The sequence below is a fragment of the Prionailurus bengalensis genome, chromosome A3 (assembly GCF_016509475.1).
Source record: "Prionailurus bengalensis isolate Pbe53 chromosome A3, Fcat_Pben_1.1_paternal_pri, whole genome shotgun sequence".
NCBI classification, from domain to species: Eukaryota; Metazoa; Chordata; class Mammalia; order Carnivora; family Felidae; genus Prionailurus; species Prionailurus bengalensis.
In genome coordinates, this window is record NC_057354.1 from 119886605 (window position 1) to 119912722 (window position 26118).

General features: G+C 38.0%; 1 protein-coding gene across 1 annotated transcript in view; it reads right to left on the minus strand.

Annotated features, from left to right (window-relative positions):
- The window catches only part of RAB10 (RAB10, member RAS oncogene family), a 78357-nt gene that overhangs the window by 18434 nt on the left and 33805 nt on the right, over nt 1–26118 (minus strand). The window contains exon 2 of the mRNA XM_043604365.1: nt 10620–10680. Within this exon, the coding sequence (XP_043460300.1) occupies nt 10620–10680 (61 nt within the window). The remainder of the gene's footprint in view (nt 1–10619; nt 10681–26118) is intronic.

Genomic DNA, 26118 nt, shown 5'->3' on the forward strand with positions numbered 1-26118 from the left:
ATATTCTTTACGCTCAATCCTGGTGTACAATTACAGTGTTCGTACATCTGCCCTCTATCCATCTATCCATCAATTCAAATATGTACTGACTGTCTACTGTGTGCTAACCATTATACAAGAACAAACAGAGAACATGGGTTTGGAGTCAGATCCAAGTTTATCCTCAGGTTCTAATCCTTCCAGGTGGATGAACTTGAAGGTACTGCAACCCTTCTGGATCTTTGTTTTTTCATTCACAACTAAAAGAAACAACTAAAGTAAAATTCCATAATTTATTTGTGTATGTGTTATAGATAACCTCAAAGCAATCCGTAGTATAAAAATACACAAAGATGCAATAATGTCATTTTGTGATTGTCCCAAGTCAACACCATCTCTGCAGATGCTCTCTCAAGTTAGTGTGTCAGTGTTTAAGCTGTACTCAAAACTGCTTCACAAGGAAATCCCTGGCTTTCCCTGAAACCTATTTCTATATAAAGATAAAATGAGATGATTTTTTATTTAGCCAAGTTAAAGACAACCTGGCTGGACTTTTCAATTTTCAGAAGAGAAAGAATTTCAGGTCTGTCACTTGCCCATCTCATCTCAAAGTACATGGATCTGCTCTTTAAAATAATATAAAATCCCATTTATTCATTCTGTAGGTATTTATTGAACAAACAGTACATGCCAGACACGCTTCTAGGCACTGGAGAGAAAGCTGTAAACAGAACAAAAACTCCTGCTTTAATGAAGTTTATATGCTCCTGGGGGCAGATAACAAACAAATAAATCGTAATTCCTAGAACTATGTATCTTCAAGTACCAAGAACACAAAAAGTAAAGAGAATAGGGGCTAATGCTGGAGATGGTGCAATCAAGTAAAATCTTAAACAGGGTGGTGAGGGAAGGCTTCGGTGAGAAGGTGAAGGGAAAGAGGAAGTATCAGGGCATCACAGTCTTCTTCCAAGAAGACGGGAAGAACAAGTACAGAAGTCCTGACACATGGTTGGGGAAGAGTAAAGAGGTCAACAGGACTTCAGCTTTTCCTCTGAGATGGGAAGTCTACTGGAGGGTTTTACAAAAAGAAGTACTTTAACCGGGGTTTACAAAGAATCATTCTATTTACTGTGTTGAAAAGGGATGTGTGCGCAGAAGCAGAGGTAGGAGGTAATGCAACACCAAAAAACTGTCAACAGAACTGTCATTTAAGAAAAAACATCTAAGAGACACACTAGCAGTTCTTCCAGGTTGTATTCTTACATCAGGTTAGACTGGTAAAGACTACACACACATACAGGCACATATATGTATTTGTATTTACATGTTTATTCACATTCTTAGACCATAGTTTTTATCACCACTACCTTTTAATGTGTTAATTTATTAAAAATCATCACAGGAAGGAGCTTTATGAAAATGTATTCTTTTTTGTTCTGATCTATTTTTTCCCCATTCTTCATATTATTTCTGAAAAGAGTAATGCAATCTATTGTGGAAAGCCCCCCTTCCCAGTCCCCCCGCCCCTTTTTTTGCCTTGGCCCCTAAGAAGTTTCTAGGTTAAGTTTTACAAATTAAGCATAGCAAAAGAAGTTGTCCTTTAGAGATCATGTATTTATATCTTCCATTTTCCCCAATTCCAAATTCTTGTTTTATCTTTTATTAATCCTATTTAGTCACAAGGTACCTGCAATCAGGCATAATTTATGATTTCATGGGGGAAAAAACCACAAAAATTTTGTTTCAACACATTAGAAATAGTTTAGCTCTTTTCTGAACTGCTAAAAAGTATAAATCAACTAATAATTGTATACCCTGGAAGAGGAGTTAAAGTCTCCTAGCTAAAATCCAGTATGGAAATGTACTCACTCAGTAGTGCCTACTAGCTTTGGTACAGGAGGCATGGAAAACTTTTACTTCATTTTTTGTCATAATAACAATTTAAGAGATTTCTACAGCACCTCACTATGAACAGCCACCCCCAACTCTATCGTTCTTCTTCAACAATGAAAACCATTCACGTTACAAAACTAGCAAATTATACACCCATTTCGGTGTCAAATCTATAACTACATTCTCTACCAAGAGAGAATACACTGCAAAATAAACTACTTAGCTAAATCTAAATTAACGGCACTTAGGAGGTATAATACTGGTTAGATACGAAATGTCAATATAATAGATACTGAAATATTAATGGTCCCTCTGAAAAGAGAGTAATCACTATTTAGATTCAGAGCTAAGTTTCTGTTCTAATCCATGGCATTCTACTCCCATCGGCTCTTTGGTCTCCTCCACCTTTCCAAATCTCTTACACCCAAGAACCTTCCTTCCCTCTTTATATGCTTTCCCTGCGAAGTCTTTTTTTTTTTTTTTTTAAAGGCTTTCTATATCCCATTTTCATTTGCATTTACACATGCCATATATTTATACTTCCCAACATGACTGTATTCACCCCACATGATGATCTGGCTCCTCAGCTCCTTGATTTCCAATTACCTTTTTTCTGAGCCATGCCTGGATACTCTTACCAGCCCCTACCAATTATTAAGGCAAGCAATCATTTATTTCAAACCAGAAACAGTCCTTGCTCACTACCCCTAAGCTAACTGATGAGCCTCTGCCAGGGCTAAAAAAAAGCCACAGCTGCTTATTCATTGCCCAAAGTATTTTTAGGCTTGTATGCACACATACATACACCCAAGATTAAAGACAGCAGGTTGACTCCAATAAGCAAAGCCAGGTATTAAATATCTGAAGAGCAATTAAACATTGTATGTACTCACAATATATTTCTATGTACCCTAATGCAGGTTTTAAGCCTATTTCAAAACCACTCAACTTGGGGTCGCCTGGGTGGCTCAGTCAGTTAAGCGTCCGACTTCGGCTCAGGTCATGATCTCATGGTTCACGTGTTTGAGCCCTATGTCAGGCTCTGTGCTGACAGGTCAGAGCCTGGAGCCTGCTTCATGGATTCTGTGTCTTCCTCTCTCTGCCCCTCCCCCACTTGTACTCTGTCTCTCTGTCTCTGTCTCTGTCTCTGTCTCTCTCAAAAATAAATAAAACACTTAAAAAAAAAACAACACTCAACTTGGTTTTCTTCTCCTATTGTAATTGTTTTTCTTCTTGGGAATGCAAGCTGGTGCAGCCACTCTGGAAAACAGGATGGAGGTTCCTCAAAAAATGAACAATAGAACTACCCTATGACCCAGCAATTGCACTACTAGGCATTTATCCATGGGATACAGGTGTGGTGTTTCGAAGGGACACATGCACCCCCAAGTTTATGGCAGCACTGTCAACAAGAGCCAAAGTATGGAAAGAGCCCAAATGTCCATCGACAGATGAATGGATAAAGAAGATGTGGTATGGTGTAATACAATGGAGTATTACTCGGCAATCAAAAAGAATGAAATCTTGCCATTTGCAACTACGTGGAATGAACTGCAGGGTATTATGCTAAGTGAAATTAGTCAGTCACAGAAAGACAAAAATCCTATGACTTGACTCATGAGGACTTTAAGAGACAAAACAGATGAACATAAGGGAAGGGGAAACAAAAATAATATAAAAACAGGGAGGGGGACAAAACAGAAGAGACTCATAAACATGGACAACAAACTGAGGGTTACTGGAGGGGTTGTGGGAGGGGGGATGGGCTAAACGGGTAAGAGGCACTAAGGAATCTACTCCTGAAATCAGTGTTGCACTATATGCTAACTAATTTGGATGTGAATTTTAAAAAATAAAAAATTAAATTTAAAAAAATTAAAAAATAATTGTTTTTCTTCTCAGCCTACATTTAAGGTTTCTAAAATTACAACCCAGTGGCAACAGAACTTCCCTTACAGAAAATAACAGACACACAGCTAAGACAATCCTATTTCCCCCCTCCACTGACATTATAAAAGGAGTGATATATGTTCCTAGGAACTAAAATAGCTTATTTCCTTGTTAGTCCCACATGCAGGGTCAAGGAAGCTGTGTACCCTGGCTGCTATTCTGACAGTTATTTTTAGTTTGGGCACTGACAGCACTGGAACAGGCCAGAGACAACATCAATCTGCTCTGCAAAGAAGAGACCCCAAATTTCATAACTTTGTGTTTTTGGTAACATAATGAGGTTATTTCTTGCTCTGTAAATTAGATGTCAAATTTCTCACTGAAGTGTTTTTTGTTTTTAAAGATTTTATTTATTTCATTTTTTATTTTTTTTAAAGATTTTATTTTTAAGTAATCTCTACACCCAACACAGGGCTTAAACTTACAACCCCAAGATCAAGAGTCTCCACCAACGGAGCCAGCCGGCGTCTCACACTAAGTTTTATTTTAGCAAGACCTGGATTTCCTCATAGATATGCAATTTCTCTACTCAAAAATATGAGTTTTAATGTTTATCTTCATTTAAGAAAAAAGTCTGAAACCTGGCCTTGCAGAGCTTACATTCCAATGGGGAAAGAAACAAATAAATATATACTCCCATATTATGATAGATGCTAACAAGGTAAATAGGGTGGAGAGATGAAGAATGAGGTATGGGGCAAGGAAGAAGTAACCTAGATAGAATGATCAGGGAGGTCCCTGATGCTTAAGGGGAGTGGGAAGTATGAACAGAGGTCAACCAAACAAAGTCATTTAGTCACCAAATATTTACTGAGCATCAGTATTTGCCAGGCTCTGTTCTAGATGGTCATCACAATAACCACAAATCAGACAGAAAGAATCCCCACCCTCAAAGGGGGGGGAAATAATGGACACTTTTTAAAAATATGGTAACTTTAGGGGCGCCTGGGTGGCTCAGTCGGTTGAGCGTCCGACTTCGGCTCAGGTCACGATCTCGCGGTCCGTGAGTTCGAGCCCCGCGTCAGGCTCTGGGCTGATGGCCCAGAGCCTGGAGCCTGCTTCTGATTCTGTGTCTCCCTCTCTCTCTGCCCCTCCCCTGTTCATGCTCTGTCTCTGTCTCAAAAATAAAATTAAAAAATGTGAAAAAAAATTTTAAAAAAATATGGTAACTTTAGATACTAAAAACATACTATGATAAAAATAAATTAAGATACATGTGACACTGCCTGAAGGACTGGGCTACTTTAGCTCGGCATCATGCAAGGCCTACCTCAGAGAACGTGGAGCTGAGTGAGATCTGAATAAGAGAAGGCAGCAGGACAAAGATCTGATAAAAAGCATTCCAAGCTGAAGAACAGTTAAAGCAGTACAAAGGCCCTAAGACAGGAAACACGCTTGGCATGCTCAAGGGAGAGAAAATGGCCACACTGTTGGAGCAAAGCTGGTGAGAGATGAGGTCAGAACCAGTACTAACAATCTGACATTTTCAGTTTTTATTTCTGATGACATGGGAAGCTTCTGGAATAACGTGGTACTTCAGAATGTTCACTCTAGCCACAGGTGGGGGTGTGGAGGTGGGGTTGTTTAAGGGAGATCTACAAGGCATATACCAAGGTCCCAAATTGAAAAAGAACTTGCCATGTCCATGCAATTGAAAGGAGGTCCCCTGGGGGTAGAGACTATATTTACACAAGAGAACACAAACTGATAAAGAGGCCCACTTTGTTAACTGTGGTAAAGAATTTGGATTTGGAATTTAGACTTTCATTTGAAATGCAATGAAACGGGGCGCCTGGGTGGCTCAGTCCGTTAAGGGTCCGACTTCGGCTCAGGTCACAATCTCTCAGTTAGTTGAGTTCGAGCCCCGCGTCGGGCTCTGTGCTCACAGCTGAGAGCCTGGAGCCTGCTTCAGATTCTGTGTCTCCCTCTCCCTCTGCCCCTTCCGCTCACTCTGTCTCTGTCTCCCTCTGCCCCTTCCTAGCTCACTCTGTCTCTCTCTGTCTCAAAAAGAAATAAACATTAAAAAAAAAAAATTGAAATGTAATGCAATGAAACTCAAAATGGTTATAAATGGGGAAGGAATAAAAACCATGATCTAGATTTGATTGTATTTGGAAAAAAGATTACTCTGGTTGTTATGTGGGAAAAGGCAAAAGAGAAGGCGGCAAAAGGGGGAAATAAGAACCTGTTAGGATATTAAGAGCCTACTTATTGCAGTGGCTCAAAGAAGTAGTAATGGTGGCTTAGACCGGGGGTGAGGGTGGGGGGTTAACAATGGAGATGGCAAATTGTATGTGGATTCTAGACATTATAAGATTGAATCATAGGGCTTACCAAAAAGGATGTTGGGATTAAGGGAATGAGAAGAATCAAAGATGACTCCCTTACATAGATAAATGGTTAATTCTACAAAGTGACACTATTGATTTCTGGTTACTATGCTGATGTTAAATTGAAAGTACAAGATACAGATGCCAATAGTAACAAACATTTCTGACCACCCTCCCTTCAAAACAGAACAAAATGAAACAAAACAAGGAAAGGCAAATTTGAAATACTTCACTATGGCCATTTTCCTGGCAAGACCTACAACTCTATGGAAAATGTAGATAGATACTGTGGTGGAATTTCTAGAGATCTGGGATTTAAAAAGCCACAGCTGCCAACTTCAGCTCAAGTCATGATCTCATGGTTTGTGGGTTCAAGCCCCGCATCAGGTTCTGTGCTTACAGCCCAGAGCCTGGAGCCTGCTTTGGATACTTTGTCTCTCTCTCTCTCTCTTTCTCTCTCTCTCCCTCTCTCTCTCTCTGCCCCTCCCCCATGCATGCTCTGTCTCTCTCTCTCTCAAAAATAAACATTAAAAAATCTTATTAAATAAATAAATAGCCACAGCTGCTTCTCTATCAGCCAAACAAACTAATTTCAGGCCTACTCATATATGCCGTGGCCAGGGTGACACACATCTCCACCCTTAGGCAACAGATACACTAAAACACCCCTAGAAGTAAGACGAGAAGTGAAAATCATTCAAGTAAAGAAAAATAAATCTTTAGCGCAGACTGAAGAAAAGTTTCCCAAATCAATATTCAATCAAAGCACAGAAATTTTTCATGCTGAAACAAGAATCTGAAAATATTCACTCAAACTAGAGACAGATAAAGATCACTGTGCTTTTTTTAGGAACTGGAAGCAAAGCATTTAACGTTGAAGATAGCATTTTGAATTATGAACAACGGGTTTTTCATGCTAAAAGCCTTCTTGAATTATTGTGGCATATCCCAGATCTCTTAACTTGGAGCCTTCTCCTTGGATTGTCAGCATGCAAACTTTCAAAACCAAAGAAACAGAATCAGCCAGTACAATGCTAACCTCTTAAAAACCATCAACCTCAAATTTTAACCACTCATTCCTAATCTTTATTGGAAAACGGATATTTTAAATTAAAAGCAGTCAGTTTTATATATGAAAATCTAGACTAAATGCAATTTTCCTTTTAAGGTGCTTTTACCCAAAAACGGTTATATTAATAATGTCTAAAATCAAACAATTCTAAATTAGAAATGTTACCATTTCTGTGCCATACTTGAGATTTATAGGTACAGTAGAAATCTTTTCTAGATTAATTACTGTTGCAAAACAAAGTGTTCTGGGAAGGCTCTCTTTTTAAAAAAGCAAGTGCTAGTTGTTACTGTTTACATCTAGATGCTACAAAAACTAAAATGACAGGGAGAAAAAATATTTTAAAGTCACAGGACAAGAAACAGAAGGGAAAGTCTGTGGAAGACAGAGAGTATAGGAGGAACAGGGCAAATTCAGTAGGGCAAAGGTTTTCTGTATTATATAGAGAAAACTGTATCCTAAAAAAGTGGTGTGTGCACTTTTGTGTCCATTGTACATACACTCACACACACATGTACATATATATTGAGTCACAGAGTCACAATGTAAAATATATCTGTTACCGCCAAAAAGTTTGAACAGTATGAGTTTAAGGTGTATACAGAGGAGATGCAGTTGAGAGGAAAGCCAATCAGTGTGGCAGAGCCTAAGAGGAGCTTGGAACACACATTAGATTACCCTGTAGGGTCAATGCTGCAGGGATACGGCACTGGTGATAAAAAAGGGGGTTGGGGGGGGAGTTGGTTGAAATTGAGAATAACTGACAACCTTTCCCTTGAGATCAGCTTTAATTATAAGGAAACAGAGTATGAGGCACAGTTCCTTTCCTGAGTTATTTCCCAAAGTAAAGAAAAAAATCAGTGATCATCAGGTGGACTGTGTGTCAAAGAAAATCTTTAATAAAATGCCTACATTTTAGGGGCACCTGGGTGGCTCAGTTGGTTAAGCATCTGACTTTGGCTCAGGTCATGATCTCATGGTTTGTGAGTTTGAGCCTCGCCTCGCGTTGGGCTCTGTGCTGACAATTCAGAGCCTGGAGCCTGCTTCGGATTGTGTGTCTCCTTCTCTTTCTGTCCCTACCCCGCTCGCACTCTCTCTCTCTCTCTCAAAAATAAACATTAAAAAAAATTAAAGAGTGTTACTCTCGACCTTACATTCTGAGCATGTAATGCATCCCTGCTCTACCATTTACATGCTAAAGATCTTGGCTAAGTTATTTCAAAATTTGTCCATTTCATTATCTGTAAAACAGGGATAACCCAAGAGAAAAGAAAATATTTACCTACACAAAGATTTGTAGCAGCTTTGTGGTGAATAACCCACTTACGATGTAACAATGGAATAATACTCAGCAGTAAAAAGTAATGAACTTGGGGCGCCTGGGTGGCGCAGTCGGTTGGGCGTCCGACTTCAGCCAGGTCACGATCTCGCGGTCCGTGAGTTCGAGCCCCGCGTCGGGCTCTGGGCTGATGGCTCAGAGCCTGGAGCCTGTTTCCGATTCTGTGTCTCCCTCTCTCTCTGCCCCTCCCCCCTTCATGCTCTGTCTCTCTCTGTCCCAGAAATAAACGTTGAAAAAAAAAAAAAATTAAAAAAAAAAAAAAGTAATGAACTTATTGATACACATAAAATCATTCACAATTCTCAAAATAATTAATTATACTGAGTAAAAGAAGCCAGACCTTCCTCCCAAAAAAGATGAGAAAAAAAAAAAAGACATTATATGATTGAATTTATATACGCTACTAGAAAATGGAAACTGGTCTACAGTGACAGAAACCAAAAGAATGGTTACTTGGGAACCAGGAACTGGGAGGAAGAAGAGATTACAAAGAGGCTTAAGGTGATGGATTTGTTCATTACCTTGACTGTGGTGATGGTTTCACAGATTTATATATATGTCAAAACTAACCAAACTGTATACTTTAAATATGTGCAGTTTATTGTTATATAAACTGTTATACCTCAACAAGGCTGTTTAAAAAATGGAATAACACATCTTGCAAGGTCATTTCGAGTATTTAATAGGTTAATACATACATGTAAAACACTTAATATTCACCACACAATACTGCTATTCTAATTGTAAAGTCTACGATTCAGACTTGAATACAAATTTAAAGAATTTCATTTTATTTCTATGGGGCAAACCCTACATAAACTAAAAAGTTATAGGGGCGCCTGGGTTGTGCAGTCAGTTAAGCATCAGACTGTTCGTTTTGGCTCAGGTCATGATCTCCCAGTTCGTGGGATAGAGCCCGTCATTGGGCTCTGTGCAGATAGTGCAGAGCCTGCTTGGGATTCTCTCTCTGCATCTCTGCCCCTCCCCTGCTTGTGCTCTCTCTCTCTCAACAATAAAGAAATAATCTTTTAAAAAAAAAAAAAAGTGATAAACACATTAAAGGAAATCTTCTAGCTTAAGAGTCTCAAAGCAATGAAAGGATATTAACTTTTCGTTATTGAGTGTGAGCAAAGTATGGTGCTAAATAAAGGCTCTACACAGATTATTTCATATAATCCTTAGAACAATGTTTTGAGATAAGTGGTATTATTTCTATTTTATGTATGAAGACATAACAGCCTCACAGTGTTATAACTTGCTCAAGGTTCAAAGAGCAAGTGGAAAAGGTAAAACATCCAGCCAGATCTCATGGACTCCAAAGTCCATGTCAATATATTTTTTTTTCTCTTTTATTTTTCTGAAAGAGAGCACAAGTAGAGGAGGGACAGAAGAAGAGGGAGAAAGAGAGACTCTTAAGCGGCTCCACACCCAGCACAGAGCCAGAGGACATGGGGCTCAAGTTCACGACCATGAGAGATCATGACCTGAGCCAAAATCAAAAGTCAGACACTGAACCGATTGAGCCACCCAGGCACCCATTTATTTTTAAAGTAATCTCTACACCCAACATGGGGCTTGTACTCATGACTTTGAGACCAAGAGTCACATGCTCTCCTGACTGAGCCATCAGGTGCTCCATGTCAATAATTTTTTTTTACTTTACTGAAAGAAGGTGACCTGATTGCTGGCTTAACAAAGGAAAGTCTCGGGGTGCCTGGGTGGCTCAGTCGGTTGAGCGGCCGACTTCGGCTCAGGTCATGATCTCGCGGTCTGTGAGTTCGAGTCCCGCGTCGGGCTCTGTGCTGGCAGCTCAGAGCCTGGAGCCTGTTTCGGATTCTGTGTCTCCCTCTCTCTGTCCCTCCCCCATTCATGCTCTGTCTCTCTCTGTCTCAAAAATAAATAAACGTTAAAAAAAAAAATTTTTTTTTTTTAAATTAAAAAAAATAAAAACAAAGGAAAGTCTCACAGAAACTAAACAGGTGACAAGGAAGGATTTCACTGCCAATCCTTCAGGAACTTGGTATTCTATTTATAAAGTAGGTAAATTAGCATCACTTACCATATCTGTAGCTTGATCTTCTTTCCTTGTAATTCAACTGTTTTGATCTTAAAGTCTATTCCTACAACACAGAAGAAAAAAAGGTAAATTATATCTATGGCTCTGAACTTGGCTCTCCCAAAATTAACTGGGAGTAAAAATAAAAATATACTTTTAAAATTTGTGTCTGTTTGGCTCTTGATAGCCTCTAAGTATGCATATTCTGAACAAATTATTCAATTTTAAACTTGAGTAATACAAGATCCAACATGGCAGAAGAAACAGCTATATAAAAAGAGTTTTTACAATAAAGAAATGAAAAGGTAAATTTTAAAATATCTAATTTTTTTAAACTAAGCTCCACACCCAAGTGGGGCCTGAACTCACAACCTTGAGATCAAGAGTTGCATGCTCTACCAACTTAGCCAGTCAGGTGCCCCTTTTAATGCAAAAAAAATTAAAAAAAAAAAAAAAAAAGTTTCCCACTAGGGAAAAAAAATAGCCTTAACTAGCTTGCAAAGCAAAAACCTACTACCAGGGATAAAGAGGGTCATTTCATAATGATAAAAGGGTTAATTCATTAAGAAGGCAAAAATACTAAATGGTTATGCATCTTATAACACAGAGCTTCAAAATACATGAGGCAAAAGTAATACAAATCTCCCAGATCTGTCTATTCCTTAATCAACCAAAATCTTCAGCTTGGGTTGAGTTTCCCACAATCAAATCAAAAGAAAAAAAAGGGCGATGTGCCTGGCATTTATAAACCTCAGACTTTGTCTACAGCCCATGTTTTTGTTTCTCTAGGAATTACTGAGACTCTGAACAAGACTAACAATTCCAATTAGGCATGCAATTTGCTAATTAACCTATATAACAAACCTAACAACCAATACTATTTCAGAAAACTTCTCCAAAGACAAGTGAAATTAGGACACAGTCTGAAAGCTCCAAATCTTTTGAGAGACAGAAACCAGGTACAATTGGAAAATTAAGATTTTTAGGCTGTTTGAAGCCACCTACCTCATCCTAGACTCCTTGAGTTTCTCTTTTCTCTCTCTCTCAATGTTGTCTATCCTCAAACTAATTAGCAGTTCTTCATTCTTTTCTGCACAAAAACTCTCCTCGCCTACCTCTGGGCCATTCATTCTTCAATCTTCATTACTAGTTTCTCCTTGCCTCTCTGAACTCTTCTAAAAACCAAAGTGAATTTTTCTCTTTACTCATTCCCATGGTGATTTTCCCTAATTTCATGGCTTTAAATTCTAAATACGCACTGGTAACTCTCAAATTTATATCATAGCCCAGACCTCTCTCCTGAATTCCAAACTTGAGATAACCGTTTACTGCCTATCTGCAAATCCCATCTTTCACTAAGACTCAAGCAAAAGTCCTTAAAATGTTTCATAAGGCCCTACACATTCTGCCTACCCGCCCCCCATATTCCATGCTGTCCTCATAATTTTCTGTATCTTTCTTTGATCTAGCTAACTAGATCAGCTTCCTTATTGTTCCACACACAAGTCAGAAAGATTCCCACCTCAAGAACTTTGCATATAACTGTTCTTCCAACTTAGACCACTCTTCTCCATTATGGCTCCTTCCCCTTGTCCTTTCCTAAGTGGCAACATTTTCCCAAGTCCCCCACCCCATGTCCGTTGTCTATTAATAATCCCTACCCTTCTTCCTTACTTTTTTTAACATCCCTTAAATATGCTATATTTACTTATTCCTGTTATTTATTTTCTGTCTCCCTATGCAAAACTATAAAATCCACAAGGGTAGGAATTTTTATCTATTTAATTCAGTTAAATTCCCAGCACCTAGAGCCTGACATAAAAGCAGGCATTCAAAAAGTATTTGAATGAAGAGATAAATGATGTTTTCTAGAGAAAGTGAAATGATACCCGAGAAAAGATACATATAGATGGGTGCCTCAGTGGCTCAGTTGATTGAGAGTCCAACTCTTGATTTTGGCTCAGGTCGTGATCCCAGGATTCTGGGATGAAGCCCCGTGGTGGGCTCTATGCTGAGCATGGAACCTGCTTAAGATTCTCTGATTCTCTCTCTCTCCTCCTCTACCCTTCTTCCCTACTAGAGCACCAAAGAAAAAAATAAATAAAAATTAAAATTAAAATATATATATATATACATACACACACACACATATATATATACACATATTTATTTATTTTATTTCAGCATTAGGGTGAAACTTACCACTTGACAAGCTCCACACCTGTCCACATAGCATCCAGATTTTTGAGCCTCAGGCCAAAACACAAAGGATGAAAGTTTCAATGAGATACTAAAAACTAAGCAAACCAAAATAGGGAATCTGAAGGAAACAGGGACAATGCAGAGAAAGAGAAAAGATAGTTCCTTTTATCTTCTCGGAAAAAGAGTGGCGGGGGCGGGGGCAGGAAAACGAACCTGAACCAGAAAAACTCTTGAAAATTAAGGGGGGAAAAAAAAGGAAGTGGAAGAAATAATATATTCAACAGAAAGACCAAGAGAAAACTGAGATCTAGAAAATATTAACAAAATGACCAAGAATGGAATTTATGTGATATATGACAAGTTAGAAGATCAAACTAGGAGGTCTGATATTGAACTAACAGAAGTTCAAGAAAGAACAAAGAAAATGACACATAGAATATAATAATTTAAAAACTGTGCAAAAGGGCGCTTGGGTGGCTCAATTGGTTAAGTGTCCAACTTCAGCTCAGGTCATAATCTCGCGGTTCATGAATTCAAGCCCCACATTGGGCTCTGTGCTGACATTTGGACCCCAGCCTCTGCTTCAGATTCTGTGTCTCCTTCTCTCTCTGCCCCTCCCCTGCTCACACTCTGTCTCTGTCTCTCTCAAAAATGAAAACATTTAAAAAAATTTTTTAAATAAAAAATAAAAACTGTGCAAGAAATCTGCACAGCAAAGGAAACGATCAACAAAACTAAAAGGTAATCTATTGAATGGGAGAAGATATCTGCATATGACATATCCGATAAAGGGTTAGTATCCAAAATATATAAAGAACTTATAAAATTCAACACCCAAAAAACAATCCAATTAAAAAATAAGACGTGAACACACGTTTTTCCAAAGACATAGAGATAGCCAACAAACACATGAAAAAATGCTCAACATCACTTATCATGAGGGAAATGCATATCAAACTACAATGAGATATCACCTTATACCTGTCAGAGTGGCTAAAATGAACAACACAAGAAACAACAGGTGTTGGCTAGGGTGTGGAGAAAGGGGAATTGTCTTGCACTGCTGGTGGAAATGCAAATCGGTGTGGTCATTCTGGAAAACAGTATGGAGGTTCCTCAGAAAGTTAAAATAGAACTACCCTACAATCCAGCAACTGCACTACTAGTTCGAAGGGATATATGCACCCCAATGTTTATAGCGGCACTATCTACAATAGCCAAATTATGTAAAAACCCCAAATGTCCACTGAATGATGGATGTATAAGGAATGTGGTGTGTGTGTGTGTGTGTAACGGAATATTGCTGAGCCATACGAATGAATGAAATCTTGCCATTTGCAACCACATGGATGGAGCTAAAGAGTATTAATTATGCTAAGTGAATACCATGTGATTTCATTCATATGTGGAATTTAAGACACAAAACAAATGAGCAAAGGTGGGGGGGGCAGCAAACCAAGGAAGACTCTTAACTATAGAGAACTGATGGTTACGGGGGGGGGGGGGGATATGTGTTAAATGTGTGATGAGAATTACGGCATGAACTTGTGATGAATACCAGGTGATATACAGAAATGCTGAATCACTATATTGTACTAAAACTACACTGTATTTTAACTGGAATTTAAGTAAAAACTTTTTAAAAATGGTGCATGAAAACTTAACAGAAGCAAAAGAATCTATTCTAGACTGACTCACCAAATGCTTGCATAATGAAAAAAATTGGATCTATACCAAGTAATATAACCATGAAATTTCAAGACACCAGGAATAAAGATATTATAAAAGCTTGCACACACATAAACTAAGCCATATTAAATAATCAGAAGTGACAACTCTGAACTTCTACTTCTCAAAAGCCAACAGCAACACTAGAATACAGAAAGATAATGTCTTTAAAAAATATTTCAACCTGGGCACCTAACTGACCCAGTAGGTACAGCATGTGACTCTTGACCTCAGGGACCTAAGTTTAAGCCCCACTTAAGAAAAGAAAAATTTTTTTCAACCTTTTTCCAGTCAAAACTCAAGTGAGAGTAAAATAATGCATTTCCAGGCATGAAAGATCTCAAGAGTTAGCTCCCATGCATCTCTTCTAAGACAACTACTAGGAGAGGTTGCTTTGCCAAAACCAGGAAGAAATCCAGCAAAGAGTGAGGTAAATGGGAGCTCAAACTGGCCTAGAGAGCAACCAGTTCAGAAGCGAATGAGGACATAAAAGGACAGAATAAAATGAGAAGAAAATTCCAAGAAATATATCTACTAAGAGAGAGAAGGGAATAAATGGTACTAACGGAATTTGTATGAAAAGCAGAAATTCAGACAGCTTGGCAATTCTGTTGCCGATTTTGGATAAAGTATGTACAGTGTCTTGAAATTTAAGCAAATGTAATAATAAAGGAACTGTAAATTACAGTAAAAACAGAAAAATCATCCAAGAAAGGAAATGTGATTATAGTACACTACTTGGTTTAACAGTTAATAAAAAACATGTGTTATAACTATTTGAGAAGATGAAGAGAGAGGCACCAGGAATGTCTGGAATAATTGATTCTCATTTCCCGTAACGAGAGAATTTCTAATGTTAGTTTTTTCTTTTTGCGTGTTTTTTTTTTTTTAAGTTAAAAGCCAAGACTAAGGAATATGGTGTTGAATAACAGATAAAAAGATCATAAAATGCTTGGAAAAGGAAATACACAGGTAGGCACAGGGCAAAACTCTATTGTTGCTACTGTCCTCACAGACCTTGAAATACTGTGACTTCTAAAATTCTGCTCTATTAACTTTAATAGAAATAAAAACTGGGTTAACGGATGGATGCTTACAAATAAGTTCTCTCCACTACTTAACCACTTCAATTTGATCATTGTATTCCTCCCATGGCCCTCAGCCACCCCTGCAGTCTCATTTCCTTCCAGTCGGCCTCCCCTCCGGTAGTCACCTTCAAACACAACTTTTTGAAGAAGCTGTGTACTTTTTCCAAGTAAATACCTTTGTCACTCCATCAAGTAGTTTCTACATTCCCCAAAACATACACACCTAAGTGTGGAAAAACTTAAGATAGAGTAGAAAAGCTTTTGATAACATTTAGGAATTAGAGCAAAATAAGTAGCTCAACTGCCAAGAGAAGGTAGGAAAACATATATCACCCTTTAAGATTCTGCCAGGAGGAGGAGCACCTGGTGGCTCAGTCTAGTTAAGCATCCAACTTCACTGTGCTGACACCTCAGAGCCTGGATCCTGCTTCAGACTCTATGTCTCCCTCCCTCTCTCTGCCCCTTCCTTGCCCGTGCTCTCTCTCCTTTTCTCAAAAATAAATAAACAGTAAACAAAATTTAAGATTCTGCCAAGAGAAATAATCAGATTCTCCTGCAACACTATCATTTCCTAAATTTTCACAGACTAGAGCAAACATAGGATTTGATCCAACCAGTGTTTCTCTTTTAGGTTGTATTTATACGAAAACACATTAAAGGAAATCTCTTATTTTTACAGATTCCTGGGACCCAGCTCAAACGAGTATTTCAATTTACTGCACTCTAACTTTTATCAATTTTCAGCTGCTCAGAAAGTGAGAAACACTATCAGCCAAAATATTTGCCTTAATGATGTTGCAGAAGCACCATCCAGTGGCAAGAAAAGTTAACTGCAACTTCTAGCCACTGTAAATATCAGTTTTCCAAAGCTTAGCTTCTGATGACACACCAATACATAGTATTTAATGTAGGAAGAAATATAATAAGCTCCAGACAACTAAAGTTTAACAGCTCATAGGTAAACGATCAATATCTGTGGTTTTTAACAAATGAAAATAAAGTATTTTCACCACATCAGGAAAGGAAATAAGAATCCTATACCTACAATCCTTTGAATATAGCTTTTTCCGGAATTTAAGAAACATGATTCTTTAACATGATTTAAGAAACATGATTCTTAGTCCTAGCTCTAGCTCAACCATTATAGCACAAGTTTTGAAAAGACCACTTCCCAATACAGCCATTAGCTTATCTGGATGCAGATGTGAAAATGCAGAATGCAGAAATTTCCTCTAAAGCTCTTCTTATTGGGACGCCTGGGTGGCTCAGTCAGTTGAGCATCCAACTTCAGCTCACGACATGATCTCGTGGTTTGTGGACTCGAGTCCCATGTCGGGCTCTGTGCTGACAGCTCTGAGCCTGGATCCTGCTTCAGATTCTGTGCCTCCCTCTCTCTCTGCCTCTCCCCCCATGCATGCACTCTCTCTCTAAACATTTTTTTTTTTTTAAAGATCCTTCCGTATAATAGTAATAGCTTAGTAAACACCTTGAAAATTTATAATGTGTTTAGCCCTTTGGAGTGGATTTAAGCATTAAATCCTCAGAACAGTCCTAACCTATACTTTTATTTACAAACTACAAATGAAAAATAAAATTAAAATCCAGTAGTACTAACAATATTTACTGGATAACTACTAAGTGTTCTAAGCATTTCCCGTATTATCTCATTTACTATTCAAAATTATCCTCTGTGGGGCAACTGTCAAGTCAGTTGACACTCTTGATTTTGGCGCAGATCATGATCTCACAGTTCACAGAATCGAGCCCCGCATCAGGCTCTGTGCTTGTTAGCTTGGGATTTTCTCTCTCTCCCTTGATCTCTGCGCCTCCCCCACATCCACTCTCAAAATAAGTAAACTTAAAAAAAATCCTCTGCAGCAATCCCTATCAAAATAACACCAGCATTCTTCACAGAGCTAGAACAAACAATCCTAAAATTTGTATGGAACCAGAAAAGACCCCGAATAGCCAAAACAATCTTAAAAAAGAAAACTAAAGCTGGAGGCATACACAATCCCAGACTTCAAGATTTATGACAAAGGTGTAATCATCAAGACAGTATGGTACTGGCACAAAAACAGACACCCAGGTCAATGGAACAGAATAGAGAACCCATAATGGACCCACAAACGTATGGCCAACTAATCTTTGACAAAGCAGAAAAGAATATCCAATAGAATAAAGACAGTCTCTTCAACAAATGGTGCTGGGAAAACTGGACAGTGACATGCAGAAAAATGAACCTGGACCACTTTCTTATACCATACACAAAAATAAACTCAAAATGAATGAAAGGCCTAAATGTAAGACAGGAAGCCAACAAAATCCTAGAGGAGAAAGCAGGCAAAAACCTCTCTGACCTCAACCGCAGCAACTTCTTACTCAACACGTCTCCAGAGGCAAGGGAAACAAAAGCAAAAATGAACTACTGGGACCTCATCAAAATAAAAACCTTGTGCACAGCGAAGGAAACAATCAGCAAAACTAAAAGGCAACCGATGGAATGGGAGAAGATACTTGCAAATGACGTATCAGATAAAGGGTTAGTATCCAAAACCTATAAAGAACTTATCACACTCAACACCCAAAAGACAAATAATCCAGTGAAGAAATGGGCAAAAGACATGAATAGACACTTCTCCAAAGAAGACATCCAGATGGCTAACAGAAACATGAAAAACTACTCATCCTCAGGGAAATACAAATCAAAACCACGAGATACCGATACCACCTCGCACCTGTCAGAATGCCTAATAACATTAATAACTCAGGCAACAACAGATGTTGGCGAAGGTGAGGAGAAAGAGGATCTCTTTTGCATTGTTGGTGGGAACGCAAACTGGTGCAACCACTCCGGAAAACAGTATAGAGGTTCCTCAAAAAATTGAAAATAGAACTACTCTGCAACCCAGCAACTGCACTACTAGGTATTTACTCAAGGGATACAGGTGTGCTGTTTCGAAGCGGAACATGCACCCCAATGTTTAGAGCAGTGCTATCGACAATAGCCAATGTATGGAAAGAGCCCAAATGCCCATTGACAGCTAAATGTATAAAGAAAATGTGGTATACACGCGCGCGCACACACACACACACACATATATACACACATACATACAATGGAGTATTACTCGGCAATCAAAAAGAATGAAATCTTGCCATTTGCAACTACATGAATGGAACTAGAGAGTATTATGCTAAGCAAAATTAGAGAAAGACAAATATCACATGACTTCATTCATATAAGGAACTTAAGATCCTAAACAGATGAACCTAAGGAAAGGGAAGCAAAAATAATACAAAAACAGGGAGGGGAACAAAATAGAACAGACTTTTAAATATAGAGAACAGAGGGTTGTGGGAGGAGGGATGGGCTAGATGGGCAAGGGGCCTTAAGGAATATACTCCTGAAATCATTGTTACACTATATGCTAACTTGAATGTAAATTAAACATTAATTAATTTTTGAAAATCCTCTGCAAAACTACATATATGCCTATTTTAAAGAAAAGAAAAGTTTAAAGTAATTTAAATAAGGTCAGAGAATTAAGGTGGTAGAACCAGTACTCAATTCCACTTGTTTTTTCACACCATACAAGCTCTTAACCTAAATTAAGTTCCATAATTCCATTTTTTATTTATGTATTTCCTACTGAGGTAAAATCCACATAAGATGTACTCAGTTTATTTGGGTCTTAAGTTCTCTCGACAGTATTTTGTAGTCTTCAGGGCCTAGGTCTTACATTTTGTTAAATTTATCCCCATTTCATTTTTCATGTTTAGGGTGCTATTATAAATAATACTTTTTTAAGAGTTTCATTTTCTAATTGTTGCTCAATACAGAATACATCTTATTTTTGTATACTGATCCCTATCCTGTAACCTTGCTATAGTCACTTCTTAATTCTAGCTGCTCTTTATTTGGGAGGTAGGGTGCTTAGAGTTTTCTATGTATGTAAGTCATATATATAATCAGGTAGTCTACAAAAAGGCACTTAATCATTTTCCTTTCGAACCTCTGATATCTTTCTTTCTCTCGCCTTATTGTTACCAGCTAGGACCTCTAATACAATGTTGTTTTGTACTTGATCCTTAACAAAAAAAGCTTAGAGTGAAAGCTTCACTGTTAAAGTATCATGTTAACTGTACATCATTTAGTAGGCTGAGGAAATGTCCTTTTACTCCTAGTTTGCTAAGGTATCGTGATGCAAATGAGTATTTTGTAAAATGCTTTTATTAGTTTTTAAGCTAGTTTATTTATCATGAGGGAGACAGAAACAGTGCATAAGCAAGCAGGGGAGGGGCAAAGAGAGAGGGAAAGAGAGAGAATCCCAAGTAGGCTCTGCACTGTCAGCATGGAGCCCAATGTGGGGCTCAAACTCACGAACTGCGAGATCATGACCTGAGCCAAAGTCAGACCCTTAACCAACTAAAACACCCACGTGCCCCTAGATAAGGATTCTTACATGCATGTTCATGAAGGAGATGTCAATGTTAATTAGGTATCTCTCTGTCTGGTCTTAATATCCAAGAGAAGGCTGGTCCCATAAATGATTTAAAGTGTGCCCTCTTCCACCATTTACTGAAATAGTAGTATTTTCTTCCTTAAACATTTGATAAAACTCACCAGTGAAGCCATCTGAGCCTTAAAATTTCTTTCAGAAAAAACTTAAATTAAGATTCTATTTCTTTAATATATGTCTATTCTATCAATCACTACAGAAGAATATTCGTTGAGTATCCAACTATATAATTATAGATTTCTATTTCTCCTTCCAATTCTGTCAGTTTCTGCTTCAAGTATTTTGAAACTCTGTTATTAGGTATATAAATATGATAAACTGACACCTTTATCATTACAAAAAAATTTTCTTTATTCCTGGAAGTATACTCCTTGCTCTGAAATCTACTTTGTCTACTATTAATACAGCCACCTGGGCTTTTTTATGATTATTGGCTTCTTAGGTAGTCCTAAGATATTTTTTAGTGGTTGCACTAGACTTCACAACACACATTTTTAACTTAGCACAGTGCACCTTCAAACAGTATTATACCACTTCTCATATTAATGTAAGAACCTTACAGCAGTGTGCTTCCATTTTCTCCCTATTACTGGGCTTTTACTTTTTACATCTACCTTTTACTTTTTACATCTACATTTTCTGAATTTTACTAGTCAATTGTCTGAAATAAATTTAAACTTGAGAAAAAAGTATTTTGCATTTCCCCGTGTGTACCATTTATCTTCTCCATTCTTTTGTGTGTATCTGAGTTTCCACCCAAAATGGTTTTCTTCAGCCTGAAAATTTTCCTTTAATATTTTTTAAAGATTTTTTTTAAAGTTTATTTATTAATTTGAGAGAGAGAGAGAGAGAATGAGCAGACAGAGAGGGGGACAGAGGATCCGAAGCAGGCTCTGTGCTAATAGCAGAGAACCCAACGCAGGGCTCGAACTCCAAAACCATGAGATGATGATCTGCGCTGAAGTGGGACCCTTCACTGACTGAGCCTCCCAGGCATCCCCCTTTAACATTTTTAATAGAGCAGGACTGTCAGCAAGAAATTCTCTCAGCTTTTGTCTGCAAAATGCCTTTTTAAATGTTTATTTTTAAGAAACAGCACACGTATAAGCATGCATGAGCAGGGGAGGGGCAGAGAAAGAGAGAGGGCAGCAGATCTGAAGCAGGCTCTGCACTGACAGCAGCAGCCCAATGTGGGGCTCGAATTCAAGAACCACAAGATCATGACTGAGCTGAAGTTAGACACTCAATCAACTGAGCCACACCTGCGTCCTGGAAATGTCTTCAGTTTGTCTTGATTTCTGCAAGATATGCTTGTCAGGATTAAATTCTAATGATAGTCTTCTCACATCAGAACTTTTTTTTTTTTTAGGATTGTATTTTTGGACCGCCTGGGTGGCTCAGTCAGTTGAGCCACCAACTCTTGGTTTCGGCTCAAGTCATCATCTCACAGTTTGTGGGACTGAGCCCCGTGTCAGCTCTGGGCCGGCAGCGTGGAGCCTACTTGAGATTCCTTCTCCCTTTGTCTCTGCCCCTCCCTCCATCTCTCCCTCCCTCTCTCAAAAAATAAACTTTAAAAAAAGGATTGATCTATTTCTTAAAAAAAAATTTTTTTTAATTTTTAAGTAATCTCTACAACCAATATGGGGCTCAAACTTACAACCCTGAGATCAAGAGTCGAATGCTCTACCAACTGAGCCAGCTAGGTGCCCCTCCTTTCAGAAATTAAAAAGTGTTACTCCACTGTCTTCTGGCTTGCGTGACACCCCCCACCCACATACACACCCCTTTTGGGAGGAATCTAGACTTAAGAAGCTTTTTATTTTGAAACGACTTTACAGAAAAGTTGCAAAAACAGAGTCCACATATACCTTTCATCCAGCTTCTAATGTTAACACTTAGATAATCATTATCAGAAAAAAGAAAGTAACACTGGTGTGAAGCAATTAACTTAGCTACAGACTTAAATCTACCAATTTGTTCACTAATGTCTTTTTCTTTTTCTTAATGTTTATTTTAGAGAGAAACAGACAGACAGACAGACAGACAGACAGCATAAGAAGGGGAGGGGCAGGGAGAGGGAGACAGACACAGAATCTAAAGCAAGCTCCAGGCTCTAAACTGGCAGCACAGAGCATGACATGAGGCTCGAACTCACAAACCATGAGATCATGGCCTGAGCCAAAGTAGGGTGCTTAACCGACTGAGCTACCCAGGCACCCCACTAATGTCTTTTTCTGTTCCAGGATCCAATTCAGGTTCCCAACACTGCATGTAGTGGACACGTTTCCTTGATCTGTAACAGTTATTCAATATTTTCTCATCTTGCATGACCTTAATAATTTTGAAAAATACTAGCCAGGTATCTTGTAGAACCTCCCTCAATTTGGGTTTGTCTGATGTCTTCTCATAATTAGAGCAAGGCTTTGCATTTTTTGGTAAGAACACCACAGATGAAATATTTTGCCTTTCTTAGCTCATTATCAGGGAGTATATACATTGTGAATGTCTTATTGCTGTGCTATTAACCTTGATAACTTGGTTATGGTGGTATCTACAGAGTTTCTCTCCACTATAAATTCATTTTTTCTCTTTGTAACTAATAAATTTTTTGGAGAAAATACTTTAAGGCTATGAAAATATGTTTCTCACCATACCTTCACTCACTGATTTTACCTTCCATATCGATTTGTGCCTGTGACAACTATTACTGTAATATTTGCTAATGGTGATGCTGTTGTTTAGTCACTACTTTACACTTAATAACTAATTCTTTTACATTTTATTCCTTCTCCCCATTCATTTACTTATTTAATTATTTATTATTACCAATATGGACTCATAGATATTTTATTCTACTGATTATGTAATACTAGAATTATTTGATTCCAGCTTTGGCCATCAGAAGCTCTTTCAAGTTGGCTCTTACATCCTTTTGACATGTCCCACCCTTTTCTAGAACTTCTTTGTTTTCTGGCACCAAAGATGCTTCAGAATCATCCTCTTCTGCCTCTATCCCAGCTCTTTCTTCAAAGTGCCGTGGTACATCTTAATGAAGAATTGTTGAGTCCAAGATCTGGGCACAAGATATGCTCATTGCTCCTGGAGTGTCACTGCTTCTACGCATTCCCAGAGGACAGAGCGAGGAAATACATTTATGCACAGTAACCCATGCATATACATACATCTACATTTCTAGAACTATTTATCTGTATATATTACATAAAACCATGAGTTAATACTGATACCTCCAATTCAAGACCAAAAAGTTCATTCTAGCCGTTTTCCTTTCCTTACTTGTAACCTCTTCATTTAACAGTTAGGTATCTGGCTGTCATGATCTAAACTAGATTTACTTATATATTCAATCTTAATATATACATAAAGTAGTATATACACAGAGCAGTTTCAGGCTTACTAACCCATATCCTTATGAGAAAGGGCAGATTTACTAACTAGAATATAATACTTGTATACAGTTCTTTTTATCTTTAGTCTTACAATATCTAGTCAAAATACTATTTTCTGAAGTTACTTTGATGATTTATTCTCTTCCTCCTCCTCAGTGTGGTTGTTGTCCAGTTGTAATAAAGTTAGGTTCATTTGTTGGTTTACATTATTTTTCTTGAAAAGTCAACAGCTGTTACCTTTGCCCTCTGTATATATAATGCAGTTTTTCTTTCCTCTAGTTTCTCTTAAGATTTCTCTTTAAAACTAGTTTTCAGCAATTGGATTAGGATGTGCTTCAGTGTGACTCTCTTTGTGTTTATCCTATCTGGGATCATTAAGTCTAAGGGATTATAGCTTTCATTATATTTAAAATTTTTTCAGCCATATTTCTTCAAATACTTCTTCAACTGCAGCCTCCAAATGCAAATGGTATTAGGCAGGCTATCTGATAATGTCTCACACATCACTGGGGCTCTCTTTTTCTTCCAGTCTTTTTTTACCCTGTGCTTCATTTTGGGCAGTTTCTATTATCCTATCACTGATCTTTTTTTCTGCATATCTAATCTGCTGTTAAGCCCCATCAACTGAATTTTTCCTTTCAGATACCATATTTTTTAGTTCTAGAAGCTCCAATGGGTCTTTTTTACATCTACATTTCTTTCATGTTCATGCTTTCCTTTAAATGCTTCAACATCTGTCTTCTAAATCCATCATCTCTGTCATTTCTGGGTCTTTTTCCAGAAACTGATTTTTCTCCTGGGTAAGGATTACATTTTCCTACTTCTTCATATGCCTAATAACTTCAGATTAGATGCTAAACATCTTACAGACTTTGTTAATGTATAGACTTTTTAAATGTTGAGTTTTGTTAAGATGGGCAGCTAAATTAGTTGAGAATCAGCTTAACCCTATTGAGGTCCGTTTTTCAGCACAGTTTTAAGGAAGGGCTAGAGTAGCCTTTTCTCCAGAATTATTACTTTAGCCCCACTCCTAATGAATGCCATTTCTAGGGTCTTCCCCAAATGGCCTTTATATTCAATGAGATCTCTCTCTCTTGGGTGGTCAGAACTAGAATGTCTCTTCTTCCAACTATCTGGTAGTTGTTCTTTCCCCTAATAGTTGTTCTCTGCTCAGCCATGGAGCCCCACACAGCTTAGCATCCAAAGATTCAAAGGGACTCCTTTCTGGATCTCACTGTCCACATAATGCCATCTTCTATGATAAACAATCCTGCAAATTCCAGCCTCCCCCTCAGTCTTTCTCTGAGTTCTAACTCCTTGGCCCAACAAGACTGCCTTGCTCTGCTTAGATCCTGAATTGGAATCTAGTTTCAGAAAGAAAGCCAGGGGGATTGCAGGGTTCTATTTATTTGTTTTCCTTCTCTCAAGGATTGCAATTCTGCTGCACCTGTTACCAAATATTTAAAAACAGCTGTTTCTTATGTTTTGTCTGGTAGTCTAGCACTTTATAGCCAGAAGGCTATTCTGGTGCCAGTTACTCTATGATGTCCAGAAATGGAAGATCTCTCAACAGCTTTATTGTCTTTTAAAGGTTAAGTAATCCTTGACCTTTTTTAGAATAGGTTTCAAACCATTTGAGAACCTAAAGAAAATCATGGATCCTTTGCCCATTCCCTTACACCAAACTGTATATATTTCAGGGAGTTTAAAGCCTCTGTCCCAGTCCCCCACCTTCTACTGTTCCACCAGAGGGTTGTGGTTTATAGCACTGGTGCACTACACTATCATTCTTTCAAAGCTTTAGAGGCAATTTGTATTCACTAAAAACTTGCTAAGGCTGAAATTCAAGTATTTGAACCAAGGAAAAACATTTTTTTTTTTTTATCAAAGAAGACACTTTAAAAAAAAGTATTAATACAAAGTTCAGAAACAATACAGCTATTATTCTTTCCCCACATGTGGCAGATAATATTTCTCACATATCTACATGATGATATACTGGCAGTCTGATATTACAGACTAAAGAAACCAAGCCAAAATAATCTAGATTTTTTATCTGATATCCTAATTAGCATTCTTTTGTTATATAATTATTAAAAAGCGACTTTTTATTATCCTGATCTAGCCACCAGCAACAGCAATATTGATACTGAATTATAAATATATACACTTCATATATACATTCATTCTTTGTTAACTACTGTTAAAAATTGGCATTCTCCTAGGTTACTAGTCCTTACAGCAGCATAAGCCAGCTCGGTCAGGCCAGATGGATGTCAGTAAATATCATTTCAGAATTCACCCTAGTCCCACATACTCAGCAATAAATACCTGTTGATTTAAATAATGGGAGGGAGTTGGGTGCCTGCGTGGCTCAGTTGGATAAGCATCCGACTCTTGATTTTGGCTCAGCTCATGATCTCACAGTGCTTAAGTTGGAACCCCACATTAGGTTCCATGTGCTGATAGTGTGGAGCCTTCTTGGGATATTCTCTCTCTCTCTCTCTCTCTCTCTCTCTCTCTCTCTCTGCCCCTACCCTGTCCTCTTTCTCAA